Here is a 15,064-nt window from a genome sequence, read left to right as displayed (position 1 = left end):
TTTTACTACTGGCAAATAATTCATGTGGATTCACATGTGTACCTGTTCCTACTTTTGTGTGTGTGTTATTTTCAGTAATGGAACTGAGTAAAAATAAATAAACCCTGTAGATTCACATATATATACCTATTCCTAATTTTTTGTGTGTTGTTTTCAATAATAGAATCGAGTGGAAATAAATGATTTAGATCCCGAGGTTTTTAAAGAAATGATGAGATTCGTTTACACAGGAAAAGCACCAAATCTTGATAAAATGGCTGACAACTTGTTAGCAGCTGCAGACAAAGTAAGTAATAGGGTTTTAAAGGACCAAAACAAACAAAAACAAAAAGTAACTCCTCAAATTTGACATTTATAGAAACTATCATACATAAAAACTACAAATAACTTTTGACATAACTTAATTTGTGCTATTTGTAGAGAGTTTGAAGGGTTTTATGAAATATTCACAAAGTAGATACTATAAACAACATCATAGGAAAGTATGAGGGGGGGCCTAGATTTTCTCATGGAAGATAAAATCACAAGCTTAATAATTTCTAGGGTAAATACAACATCAAGCTGCATATAAACCTATTGTAACTGTGGATGTTCTTATTCATAAGATACACTACATGGTCTTTGGTTTTTTAAAACTATATAATATATATTATTCTCTTAATAGATTTCTTTTAATGATAGTATAGAAAGGAAAATTGTTGATAATTTTGTTATGATCTGTTTAATTATATTTTTTCTTTTTGAACACAGAGAAACTGCAGAAATGTCAGAAAAGTTTTGAATCCCATGCTTCTCAGTCCCAAAGACATGCTCGTGGTACATATATTAGGAATTTTGTATTTAGACTATGTAAAGGACATTTAATCTTCAACGAAAAAGAAATGTTGCTAAGAGTAGAAGGTGTTTAAATAGGTAATTCCCAAGTAAAACCAATGAAGTTCATTAAGTAAAGATGCCCAGTATCCTTAAAGAAGTGGAGATTAATCCCATCATGATGATCCACTGCACATCAGTCATAATGGCTAAAATTACAAAGACTATATAAAATTTGTCAATGATGTAAAAATTGGGATTCTCAGTCATTGCTGATGGGAGTATGGAATGTACAACCACTTTGGAAAATTAACTGTTTCTTTTGAAGTTAAATATAAACTTGCATATATGTGAGGTTCCTTTGAGGCTTGTATCCCCTGTACTGCCTCCCCAAAACCCAACATATGTGTATGTTAATTTGAAATTTATATGCTAAGAGCTTGCAACAGATACAAATATTCATCAATTGGTGAATTTATGTGTATATATATATGTACAAAAATGGTGATTATTAACATTTACTTAGCTTTCAATGGTCATTCTTTAAGACTGAATATTGGCAAAGTAAATATAGTGTGGTAAATGTCAAGTGTGAAGTACAAGAAAATAAAATGAAATGTTATGATAGGTAGCTGGTGTGTACACGTGTGTAAGTGTGTGCACACACATATGCATACACAAATATGTATAGAGTAGGAGGGAGATGGGAAGATAGATACTCATATTTAATGACCTATTGCTAGCATTAAGAGGGGCTGAACTATAAGCAATGATGTGCATAAACTGAAAATAGTCACACTTAGTAACAGTGTTAGATGATTAGTACATACTATGTGATTACATTTGTAAAAATAACTTCAGAAAATGGAAGCTAGTTTCTCGTAGTACATGACAAAAATTGCTTGGAGTGGTATGGAGAAGAAAGAATTTAAAGGATATATTTATTCTTTTGGGTGGATGATGGTTTGTTTACTGTGGGTATTAAATCACCAAGTAAAACCTTTCAATGGATGCTGTTTACTTTTATGTCATTAAACCTCAATACAGCTACTGATACTGTAGCTTCACATTAATAAATGCAAAAATTATTGATTATTAAGTTTACTTAACTTTCAGTTAAATCACTCAAAATTGAATAGTGACAAAATAAATACAGTGTGATACATCCTAAGTATGAAGTAGTAGAAAAGAAAATGAATTGTTACAGTAGGTAACTGGTGGCACATGTGAGTAGGAGGGAGGAGAATGTTCTGGTCAACTACTACTTCTGTAGTTTTGTACATTCACACTGAGTAGGCAGGGAGCTAGCTAAGCTGTAACTTGGTAACTATTGTCTCCTCATAGTCAGGATGCCCTTCTGTACTTGGACATTCTTGAAGCTGACCTTGTGTTCTTTCCATCAAATGAGAAATTGTGATTTTAGAGCACTTTTCACAATGGTACATATACTCACCAGTGACAATTTAATAAGCAGAGTATTTAAAACAAGGGCATCTTGACTCCAGACCATGCATAGTACAGTGAGATGAAATAAATTTTGTTATTTAGAAGGAGAAAGTTTTAAATGATGTCATAGAAGATAGGGACTGTAAAAACATTAAAAATCCATAGTACAAAATCCTACAGACTGTTGGCTATGCCATTCAGGTCTCTCTTTCAAATGTGCTCATTACTTAGCTTTCTTTTACTAAATAAAATACAGCTTATATTTTTTCTTAGTTGAATTCTTTTCTTTGAGAATACAGGAACTGAGAAAAATATTTGCTTGACAATGTATTCTTTAGAATAACTGTGTAATAAGATAGCTGTCTTCTATAAATCCTACTTTAAAATCCACAATATTCTTACACTTAATGATTTCTTAAGTGATTAAGTAGTTCTCCTAAATGCGTTCATTTACATTTTCTTCATAAGGTAAAGCAACAGCTTATTGATTTAAAATAACATTAGTTCAAAACAAAATTTCTTGAGCTTCATCTGCTAAGTTACAAATATCAGCTACATACACCCTAATTAACTGGAATAAATGTTTAATGATTATGTTTTTCTTTTGGGTAGTATGCACTGGAACGGCTGAAGGTCATGTGTGAAGAAGCTTTGTGTAGTAGCCTCTCAGTAGAAAATGTTGCTGATACCCTTGTCCTTGCAGATTTGCACAGTGCAGAACAGTTGAAAGCCCAGGCAATAGACTTTATTAATAGGTAAGCTATGCTTGCATTTCCTTGGATATGACACCATTAACAGTTTTTTCACTGAGCTTTTTTTAAACCCTTTTTAAATCTTCAATGCAGGTGCAGTGTGCTTCGACAACTTGGGTGTAAGGATGGGAAAAACTGGAATAACAAGTAAGATGGCATCAGTTTCAGTCTGTATTCATTCAATGAAATGTGTGTATAGCCTTTTGCTCATGAACAAGGAGTGTGGCTCCTCATGAAGCTAACTGCCAGTCATTTAAAAGTAATATTTTGACTAATTGTAGTGGATTCCTTGTAGTTTTGGCCTTTCATGCAAACTGGATTTCTTCCATGCACTCATGTCTCATAGTCTATAGCTGAGTACAGGCATTATACGGTTGCTAGAAATCTGGCATCTGTCCCCTCAGAAAACATTAAGAAAGGCTACATCCTCAAGTTATGCCTTGGAAGTCTCTAATTTTGTTGTTGTTCTTGTTGATTTTGGTAATGCTTATTGAGTGAACTCTGGATTTCACCTGCTGCACAAGGAGGGACTCTACCAAAGCTACTTGAATATTAACACTTTTTAGAATTTAATTTTGAGGCAAGAGTTTAGTAAGTTTTCTAGGATAGCTTCATATTTGATTCTTCCTGCCCCTAGTTTGTCAAATAGTGAGGATTACAGACTAGGACTTTGCATGTCCATGAAACTCACTTATTTTTGTTTGTTTGTTTAGATTATTGGTTTGCTTGTTTTTGAGTATAGGTCTTGCTGTGTATTCTAGACTGTCATCAAACTCAGAGACTTCCTGCTCTACCACAAAAGCTAACTCACTACGATTTAGATCAGCCAAATACCTCACATTATATATTAAGCTGCCTGATGTTGTAGAACATGTTATTTGCTAAGAGATTATATGATTGCTAAATCCTGCTGATTCTTTATATACAAAGCATTGGAAGTAATTTTCTACATTTTTGCTTCTCTTATTTTAGAATGTTGTTTCTAATTGTTTGAAATAACAACAGGAAGAAATGATAAAGTTTTTTTGTAAGGTTTTGATGAGTTTTATCTATAAACCCCTAAAATTCACTACTTTTGAAAATTATCAAAACTTGACATACTGAGTTAAAATCCACTACGAGATATCTATAACAAAACACATTATTGTGTGTGCGGGGGGGGGGGTGTTTATAAAAGAAAATTTAAAAGGGGGCAGTAGTAATGACAATTATTCAATTTTTTCTATTGCATTTATCTGTTGGTTTCATAATAGTTTGTAAATTTTGTTCTAAAACGAAAGCATTTTACTGCTTTTAAATCTGTGGGAGTTCTGTTTACTGACCCGGTATCAGGTGTGAATTTAACATTGTGCATTAGCAGCAGTAACTCTTTGATCCTTATTACATAGCTTTAGTTTTAGTTTTTTAAGATTTATTTAATCTGTTAAGAAAATACATCATAGAACACTTCTTCTATTAAAATATGATGTAATTATACACTTTGGTGTTATATGGGCAGACATTCAGTAAATACCTATTGAATTAGTAAAAGAAAAGGTTAACGTAAATTAATAAGTAGCAGTGTGATTCTAAATAACTAGTTAAATTTTAAACAATGGTGGCATACTAGTGATGCTGGGCAAAGAATATTATTTTCTTGATATCATCTACTATTTAGTTCACTATGCTTAACTTTCATTTTATTTGAAGAACTTCTAAAGTACTACATGTAAAATGACACTTGATGAATTGTCTTTGTTTTTAAGAAATTGATATAATGGAGATAGATATACACATTACCCTTCTATTTTTAACATAGTGATGATAGAAAAGGATATGTACAGGTACTTGACTAAGCCCTAGAATTTAGGAATGGCTTCACAGATAAGGCTGAACTTCATTTCAAAAAACGAATAAGAGGGAGCAGAAGGAATGAAAAGGAAATAGCAGACATAATGGACTGAAAGGGATTGCATGAAGCAATACATAGCTGTGCATAGAGGTCTATAATTATTTGTTTACTGAGTTTACAGAACACTATTACTCAGTACTGAGAATATAGTGCAAGCATGGCAGATGTTTCCCCTCCATACAAGTAGTTTATGGTGTATAGAGATTGATTAAACAAGTAATTACAATGAGTTAGGGAATCTAGTTTCATTTATATTACAGAAAAGCAGAATAAAGGATGTGTGAATTAGGTAGGTGATAAATAAAAGCTAGAGAAAACAAGCAAAGATCAGATACCAAAAACCATGCAGCATTAGGACTTTTGATAATGAAATAGAGAACAATGACTCAACAGTAATGGTTATTGCCTCCGATTGAACATGATAAGACTTCCATTCTTAGCAGGTTCATGAATGGGAACCGCAAAGTTGGACTAATATCGGTATTTGAAAAAACAAGGTTAAATTCACATAAATAGAAGGTACAGAGGAGAGAAGAAAAGGATAAAGAACTAATGCGTTGCTTTTCCAGTTACTCTTGATTGCACATTGAAAGCATGTTATACATATAGGACATAGTAAATAAAATAGTAGCAGAGTAATTGGAGCATAGAAGTGGGAATGGAAAGCAGTAAAGAGGCTGGAACCACATTTCTCGTTTTTAAAACTTAAATGTAGGAAAAAAGGAAGAGTGCAATACAATATGATATAGTCATGTTCCTGTCACTACACCAGCATTATAGAAGCTGCAGTAAGAGAAACAGCATATGAGAATAAAGACAAGTTAGAAGAATTTGATAATGATCAAATTTTAAGATTATAAGTGATAATGGGGTTTTGATGACTTTGGTAATAAAACTGGGACTTTGATGCCTAATTAGAGGACTGGTTCTAGGATGACTCCCAGATATTTAAATTAAATCACTAGCAAAGGTGAAAGCTTCAGGAAAATGAAGCACAAACAATTTGAGATTTAGGAGAAAGATGGTGAGTTCTTGTGTCATAGTGCTGAGTTTGTGAGACTTGAGGCTCATTCAAATGATAAGAGCAAGTGACTGATGGTGAGTCTTGTGGAGAAGCAATAGGATTTAACTTATCAGTAGCTAACTACTGGGTGTAAGTATTAGAAATGTGACAGATAAGATAAAAATGGAAAGTCTAGTAAAAGAAGAGTGTAAATGAAAAATTGAACCTGTGGAGAAAACTTGTAAGAGGTAAGAAGGGAAAATAAATCATTGAGTACTCAAAATAACGAGAGGAGAGCTATGAGAACAGCTGCACATGGGCTAGGGTTTAGACTTACAGATCAATTTTTATTTTTTTTTTTTTTTTGCAATTTTGACAAAAATGCTAATGTGATAAGGATAATGTTTTTAAAAAGTTCAAATGAAAGTGTAGAAAGAGGTAGAGCATTACGAGCGGTTTTCCCACCAGCTTGGTCCCAGAGCTGTGTCAGCCCCAAATAACACACAGAGATGCTGTATTAGATATAATGCTGTTGGCCTGTTACTAGCGTTTTTTATTGGCTAGCTCTGTCTTAAATAGTAACCCACTTCTATTAATCTGAGTATTTCCACATGGTCTTATCTTACCAGAGAGAAGGTCTGGAGTTCTCTCTTGGTTTTGAAACTCCTACTACATATTCCTGAATCCCCCTTGTCTCCTAGTCCCTCCTGTCTTGCTTTCCTATTGGCACAGTGCTTTATTCATTAATCAATAAGAGAACCATATTTACAGAATGACATCTCCCATCAGTAGAATATTATCTAAAATTTCAAAATCCACAAATTAAAAAAAAACAAACAAACTGATAACTCAACAATGCATTTGAGGAGTGTTCTTTTAATAAACATCATTTAATTTCTTCTTTTGCAGCCAAGCAACCGACATCATGGAAACATCAGGGTGGAAGTCCATGATTCAGTCTCACCCTCATTTAGTGGCAGAAGCCTTCCGAGCACTAGCATCTGCACAGTGTCCACAGTTTGGTATTCCACGCAAAAGGCTAAAGCAGTCTTGAGTCTTCCATGGACAGTAGGAAAATTGATTGCCTTTACTCCCCAGGTCCAGAAGGATTCCAATACAAACCATAAGCAACAGTTGTTTCTGTCTCTTGTCCACAGAACAGAAGCTAGAAAAGCATATTGCTTGCTTCCAGGTGGATAAATTTATGGTTTATACTTCAGCTTTAAATCAGACTGATTAATTCACTTTAAGGCCTTAAATTATCTTCAGTGACTTCTCTTGTTCGTATAGTAGTTTAATTTTTTTATTGTGCCTTGCCAGTTTGCCAAGGCTATGCAGGATTGCACTAGCTCCACAATGCAGTAATATTGATAACTGAAGATACTGAGTTTAAAAAGGATCTTCCATTATTTTAGAAACAAAGGAATTTCATAGGTTGTGTTCTATGCAGTCTCCAAGTTTAAAACTAGGTTCTCCTGGATTTGGAGATTGCCAGAGTTGGCTCTAGTCTCAGTTCTGTTGACATTAAAGAGCCTGTTACTGTTGAGGTAAGGGATGGCCATACACTGCTCTGATTAATTTATTTCATTTTGTGGGGCAGATAAGCAACCAGTTGGCCTAATCTTTTCATAAAATTTTTGGGGTTTATATTAACTGCTCAAGAAACTGAGTTTATGTTCATTTTTAATGATTGAGAAATGATTTGAAGATTTCAGTAAAAGCATGGTTTTTGCTAAAGTTTTAAATTTATAATGACTTACATTTGAAAGAATAATTCAGTAAATGTTAAAGTCAGGATGACCAAATGTACATTTCATGAGTGGGCCAATTAGGAAAGATACATATATATGTATGTATATATACATACATATATATATGTATATATGCACTTTTAATGTGTAATTTTTCTATGATGAATGGTACATATATATTTTCTTCCTTTTGAGGGGATTAATAAGGTATAATTATGTTTTAGCATTTAAAAAAGTTTATATGACACATGGAGCCAACTTGGGTGTTTGTGATAAAGATAAAAATATGCTTGGTTATACATAAATTGATTTGGATTTCAAATAGTCATTATTGAATTTATTACTACTTCATCACACCTTGGAAAAGGCACCTAACAACAAATGAGCCCTATATAATCTTCTTCCTTTTAAACAATGGGTGATAATATTTGCCTGTGGGAGAAGCATGAGAAAGTAGAGAGCCCTCTGAAAGTGTACGGCCACACTAGGAAACTTTATTTACCCTTGTTCTCTGCTTGGTGGCTCAGTTAGTAACTGTAGATTGATGAAATTTTGCCTAATGTGAACAGGATAGGCAATATCAACTGTTTTTTATGAGCCAGTTCTTTATTATGAGTTTAGCTTTAAACACACAAATGTTTGGAGAGTATTAGTTGTTGTGAGATATGTTCTGATTCATTGTCCTACAGAAGCAGAAGTGGCCAGTATCAGATCCTATATGACTGAAACATGATAGTGTGCTTCCTAGGTAAAGACAGACCATGTTACTGGAAAAACAGGTGCATATGTGTGTATGTGTGCATATAAAGCTTTATTCCCCCGATGACAATTTTGTGTAATTTGTTTATTTAGTCTTAAAATTCAGGACAAAAAAAATTAAGTTTCTGGTTTTAAAATAGACTTTATTTTTACTATACCTTTATTGGATGTTAACTGAAGCAGTGCTAAAATACATACATTGCAAAAATCTGTCAAGTAAGCATAGTTCTCAAGAGCAAACAAGCAAAGATTGTATTTTTAAATATTTGAGATTGAATCTTTGTGTTGAATTAAAATGTAACAAATTATTTGTGATAGAAGAAAGTGGGCTTCACCTTGTGTAAGAGGATCATGACAAGGAAAAATTCCCTTAATTTCATCATGATGTGAAGCCTGTTACATTAGCATTATACAATTTTAAAATATGCACACACATGCACACAAGCTTATATACATACATTTATATATTTTTAATATAATAGTTCCCCATGGTCTTACTAAAACACAAAAGTTTCCACTGAGTTGTGAATACATTGTCACATGTCATAAAAACACTGGTCTGTATACCACACATTGTAATCTGATTCTCATGAATTTGGTCTACATTTCTAAACACAGTGAAGTCAGTAGTAATACCTGATTTTATTACATGTAGTGGTCATTGTTAATGTTTGTTAATAATCTTAAGGATTTTCTTATAAAGATTTTTGGTTTTAGTTTGTTTCTATATTTTTTACCCAAAATGTCAAACAGTGAGTGAGCTCTAAAAATATCAATGTTATCTGAAATGCCCACTTTTCTGATGATACAGTACCTACCATTATACAATCAGAATCATACAATGTTTATTTTTTGTGTATATTTTAGTAGTGGTTCTTGAGTCAGTGATATTCTTATCCCAGAGCATAATATTGTTTTCCCCACCTACTTCCTGCATTTTTAAACTATGTAAAACTTGATCCAAATAAGTATGAATTCTGTCTGATGCAATCTCTGCCTTTTAAGTTATCAGTTTGCTTCTGTTACCCTCCAGTCACCTAAAGAAAGCTCTCCTCAGAGCACAATGAGTGGTTTTAAATATTACAATTCAAAAAGGTAGCCATTGGAAAACTGTTCTTTAGCCTGAGATTTAGAAACACTGTTATTTGTGCCTTTTTCATTTGTTACTTTTAATGTGTTTTGATATTTGGAGCACAAATATGAAGGTGCCATAACATGGCTTGCTGATGTTACCTCCTTAAATATTTCTATGTCACTGTCTTCAAATAGTTATTGGAGAACCTTGAATGAAATGTGGTTATTTGTGTGAGGTATGTATGTGTTTGTATCTATATTCCCTTGGGCTGTGTGTAATATGTTTAAGACTGAACTTACGAAAATAGGAATTAGTTAAATATGCTGAAAGTTCAGATTAATTGATATATCTCATTTAAGTGTGCTTTATTTCAGAATACAATGAGTTGACAGAAGACAGTGTAATCCTCAAAAAATGTGACCAGCATTCTGCATGATAAAATAGGAAAACTGTGCTGTTTGGATTTCAAGTATAATTAAGTTTTACAATAATTGCTTTAAATGTCTTAAAAGTGTCATGAGCATTATTGTTTTATTTTTTAATTAGATCTAACTGAAAGTTTAAATTGTCAAAAATAATACTTTGCCCATTTATAATTTATTATATAAAATTTAAACTGAATTTTTTATATAAAGTTATAGATAAGGGCTTTGAGACAGTAGGTCAGTGATAGAGTATTTATCAACACTTGTGATTCCTAGGTTGGATTCATAGCACCACCAAAACACACCGAAAAATGGAGAAATGGAGAATCAAAGATAGTATTCATTGTTAGGAAAAAAAAAGCAAAGACTTCTCTAAGTTTTATGAAAATCCAACCAGCGAGATTTACCAAGAGCCAAATTCATGGAGATAAACTAACCTGGCTTGAACAGGCCTAGTCTTGGGTGGGTGGATGAATGAGTTGTTTCAGTGTTCTCAGAGAATAAATACAGCACTTTCAGCACACATGGGAGTATTTTGCAAACTTTTTATATAGAGATTGTGAGCTCCAGTTAAGTGTTCATGAAATGATGTAAATGTTAAGTCTAGCTGAACAAATACTGAGTGCCTCAAATGCAAGACTTCTTCACTAGGAATGAAATCACACTGTATCTTCTGTTGTTATATGTGAACTTTTATGTCTGGAAGGAATACTTATATTTAAATATTTTCCTGTTAGTAAAGCTTATTGTATACTATAATATAGTTAATTTTGCATTGCTTAAAAATGAAGTTGAGCCCATTTATGGAAATAAAGTTCTGCTAAAATTATTTAATTATTAGTTCTGAAGGAAGTTGACTTCAAGATTCCGATATATGAACATTTAACTTTTCAGCCTTTATTTAATCAATTGGTGTTTTGTGATGAGATACATACTATTTGTGTCTTGATGTTGGAAATAGATTTTGTGTTTCAGCACGTTGAGTTTAAATAAAATTGTTACTTCTTATTCAGAATTAATTTGATTGTTTGGATTTATTTGAGTCTTCTCAAGAAAGTGTGCTTTAGTATACCGCTTTAACAAATTTCACATACTATTTCTCTTCTACATAGGGAAGCTTGTATTTTTGATTGTTTAAATTTTTGCTGCTATTAAAAGGCAGGCATAAACAGCATATTTCTAAACCAGCTCACTAAGAATAACAAAGTGCTTATAGTTGTGGCCATGGTATCAGCTAGAAAGATACCATGGGAAACCTCCCACATACCCAACACTTGTGTAGGTATATGCACATACACAAAATTTTTATTAGGATTATAAGGTGATCATTTTCTGTGCAAGTGTAATCAAATAAGATGGAAAGGTTGGGAACCACACGCAAAACTGAATTTAAAAAAGCCTTTCACTCATCCACTGTTGCAGTCAGTCTGCTTGAGAATGTTGCGGTTAATGTTCTGTTATCTACTACCTCAGAGAAGTCCTAAAGGACCAAGAATAGCATTTGCTTTGTTCACATTTTTTTTAAAAAAATCATTTCATTTATTTTTGAGATTAGAGTGTTAATACATTTATACCTTCCCTTTAGTCACTGAAAAGTTGTTGTTTATCAAATAGTGTGTGTGTGTGTGTGTGTGTGTGTGTGTGTGTATATATATATATATAAAATTTTACATATCAGTCCTAGTTCTCTCTCCCTGCCATGCCCCCTGACACCCCCTCCCATCATACCTTCCCCCCCCCCCCCCCCCGCACTCCACAGGGAGTGAAGCCTCCCAGAAGGGATCATCAAAATCTGTCATTTGGAGTAGTGTCTAGGCCCTCCCTCCTGCCCTAGGACAAGGGAGTATCCCTCCATGGGAATGTGCTCCCAAAGTCCTTTCATGCACCAGGTATACATCCTGGTTCCACTGTCAAATGTTCCTTAGACTGTCCAGGCCTTCTAACTGAGACGCACATTTAGGGGGCCTGAGTCCGTCCAATGCTGGTTTCCCAGCTATCAGTCTGGGAGTCTATTAACTCCCCTTTGTTCAGACCAGCTGTCTCTGTAGTTTTCTGTACGTTATTTTATTATCACTCATGCCTCTCTGCAACTGGATTCCAGGAGTTTGGCTCAGTGTTTAACTGTGGGTGTCTGCTTCTGTTTCCATTAGCCACTAGAAGAGGGCTCTATGATGGTAGTAGATAAGTTAGTCATCAGTGTCATTATCAGGGAGGAGCATTTAAGGTAGCCTTCTACTGTTGCTCAGATTGTTAGTTGGGATCATCCTTGTAGGTCTCTGGACATTTCTCTAGAGTCAGTTTTCTCTTCAAACCTATAGTGGCTGCCTCTTTTATGGTCTCTCTCTCTCTCTCTCTCTCTTTTTTTTTTTTTTTTTTTTTTTTTTTTTGCTCTTGCCTATTCATCCCCCAACTCAATTTTCTTAGTCCCACAGGTTCTCCTCTCCTTCCCTTCTCCCTCCTAACTCCCTCTCCACTCCCTGCCCACCCACCCACTCCCAATACGATCAAGCGATCTTGTTCCTTTCCCCTTCTTTGAGGGACCTTGTATAAATCTCTTAGGTTCCTCCTTGTATCTTAGTTTCTCTAAAGGTATGAATTATAGACTGGTGATCCTTTGATCTATGTCTGAATTCCATATATGAGTGAGTACATACCATGTTCTTGTTTTTGTGAATGGTTACCTCACTCAGGGTGGTTTCTTCAAGTTCCATCCATTTACCTGCGAATTTCAAGATTCAATTGTTTCTTTCCACTGAGTAGTATTCCATTGTATAAATGTGCCACATCTTTATCCATTCTTCAGTTGAGGGGCAACTAGGTTCTTCCAGGTCCTTGCTATTACAATTAATGCTGCTATGAACATAGTTGAACAGATATCCTTGTTGCATGGATGTGGATCATTAGGGTATATGCCTAAGAGTGGGTACATCCCAGGTCCTGTAGCAGACTGGTTCCCATTTTCCTGAGGAACTGCCATACTGATCTCCAAAATGGCTGTACATGTTTACACTCCCACCAGCGGTGGAGGAGTGTTCCCCTTTCTCCATATCCTCTCCAGCATAAGCTGTCATTGGTGTTTCTAATTTTAGCCATTCTAACAGGAGTAAGTTGGTATTGCAGAGTTGTTTTGATTTGCATTTCTCTGATGGCTAAGAATGTTGAGCACTTTCTTAACTGTCTTTCAGACTTTTTAGACTGGGCTATTGAGAATTCTTTTTAGTTCTGTACCCCACTTTTTAATAGGGTTATTTGGTATTTTGTTGACTAGTTTCTTGAGTTCTTTGTATAACAGCCCTCTGTCATATGTGGAGTTGGTGAAGATCTTTTCCCACTCTGTGGGCTGCCATTTGGTCTTGTCAACTGTGTCCTTTGCAGTACAGAAACTTCTTAGTTTGAGGAGGTCCCATTTATTAAATGTTGATCTCAGTGTCTGTGCCCCTGGAGTTATGTTCAGGAAGCTGTCTCATATACCAATTTGTTCAAGGGTACCTCCTACTTTCTCTTCTGAGAGGTTCTATGTATCTGGATTTATGTTGAGGTCTTTGATCCATTTGGACTTAAGTTTTGTACATGGCAATAGATGTGGGTCTATCTGCAGTCATTTACACACCATCATCCAGTTGTGCCAGCACCATTTGTTGAAGATGCTTTCCTCCTTCCATTGTATACTTTTAGCTGTTTTGTTAAAAAACCGGGTGTTTATAGGTGTGTGTGTTAATACCAAGATTTTCAATTTGATTACATTGGTCTACCTGTCTTTAAGTCAATACCAAGCTGTTTTCAGGACTATAGCTGTATAGTAGCTGCTGTTTTTCAGCTCTTGCCTAAGCAGTCTTGTTGGTGAGATTTGATAGGTCTCACTTCTGATATTTCTAGAAGATAGAATCTGATAGCAATCTCCTTGATCCTCTGGCTCAACAATTTTCCACTTCCTTCTTGAACCATGAATCCTGAGCCTTAGGTGCTCTCGTGTTCTAGTTATATCTCTTGGTACTTGGATCTACAACTGCATTTTGATTGGTTTTTGTTCATTTGAAGTCTCTGGCTCACACTTGCATTTTCCTGGAAGCCCCATTTCTGCCTCTTTCTCCAAACCTGACCAGCTTAGAGAGTCTTTGGACATTGGAAAGATACCAGAAACCCAGTTTCACATTCTTGGTAGCTATTGAAGATCCATCCCCTGTTTGGGTCATTCACCCAAGTCCCTGCCTGAGCACTTAACCTTTTGACCTTACTTTGACAAAACCCAGCTTGAGGTGGATATGTCATCACCCCTCACAATCTACAAAAGTCTCCATTCCTTGGCTGCTGTGCATAACTTCTCTGGCCTCATTCCCTGAATCCAGTGAATATTCCCACTCTCCTCCCACCCCACCCCCCTGGTGTTTTCTCTCTCTGTGTGTGTGTGTGTGTGTGTGTGTGTGTGTGTGTGTGTGTGTGTGTGTGCATTTAGTTCTGTTTGATCTGGCTTACTGTGCAGAGAAACTTATTGGAGACAAAAAAACCTATTAGTTGTGGCTTAACAGTTTCCAAGTCTGTTTCAAAGATAACTTTCCTTGATGAGGGGGTGAAGATTACACTTATTTGTAGGTATAAGTAAGTAGTTAGGATTTATGCTGGTTTTATAAAGTGATGGCTGTATGTTCTCCTTCAATATACATCTCATTAACCCTGAGCAGTTAAGTTTTCAATACCAGGCATTATTTCCCTCTTGTTGAGGTGGTCCTAAGTCCATTTAGAGAGTTGTTGATTACTGACCAGTTATGTGTGCCATTACTGCAATTTTAAGTTTTTTTTTTTATGCCATGCTGGTCATTTTCCTAGGCAAAATGGCTGGGTAGGACTGTTGTTTCCCTCTTTTCACAACTTTCTTATTCTTTCTAATATTATGAAAACTAGTCCCCAGGAAGAAGCCACTTATTTAGGTCAGTTTCAGCTCAGGTTCTTCTGGGCCCTTTGTCTAGGGGAAATTATGTTATAACAATAGAGACTTACTTTCCAACCCTGGGGGGATAACCAAGGGCAATAGCAATGGCATTTACAGTGTATGTAATATAGCAGTAGTTCTCAACATGTGGATCACAACCTCTTTGAGGATTGAATAATCCTTTCCATAGATCAGCTAAGATCATCAGAAAATGGATATTTC

At 34.9% G+C, this 15,064-nt stretch overlaps 1 protein-coding gene across 2 annotated transcripts in view; it reads left to right on the top strand.

The window, feature by feature from the left end:
* Positions 1 to 10,930, top strand: part of Spopl (speckle type BTB/POZ protein like) — a 49,949-nt gene extending 39,019 nt beyond the window's left edge. For both annotated transcript variants that reach the window (XM_051184743.1, XM_051184744.1), the window contains 4 exons: positions 164 to 286; positions 2,872 to 3,014; positions 3,105 to 3,158; positions 6,815 to 10,930. In XM_051184743.1, the coding sequence (XP_051040700.1) occupies positions 164 to 286; positions 2,872 to 3,014; positions 3,105 to 3,158; positions 6,815 to 6,959 (465 nt within the window). In that variant the 3' untranslated portion in view covers positions 6,960 to 10,930. The remainder of the gene's footprint in view (positions 1 to 163; positions 287 to 2,871; positions 3,015 to 3,104; positions 3,159 to 6,814) is intronic.
* The last annotated feature ends 4,134 nt before the right edge of the window (positions 10,931 to 15,064 follow it).

The sequence above is a fragment of the Phodopus roborovskii genome, unplaced genomic scaffold (genome assembly GCF_943737965.1).
Source record: "Phodopus roborovskii unplaced genomic scaffold, PHOROB, whole genome shotgun sequence".
NCBI classification, from domain to species: Eukaryota; Metazoa; Chordata; class Mammalia; order Rodentia; family Cricetidae; genus Phodopus; species Phodopus roborovskii.
This window is presented reverse-complemented; position numbering and strand designations above follow the sequence as displayed.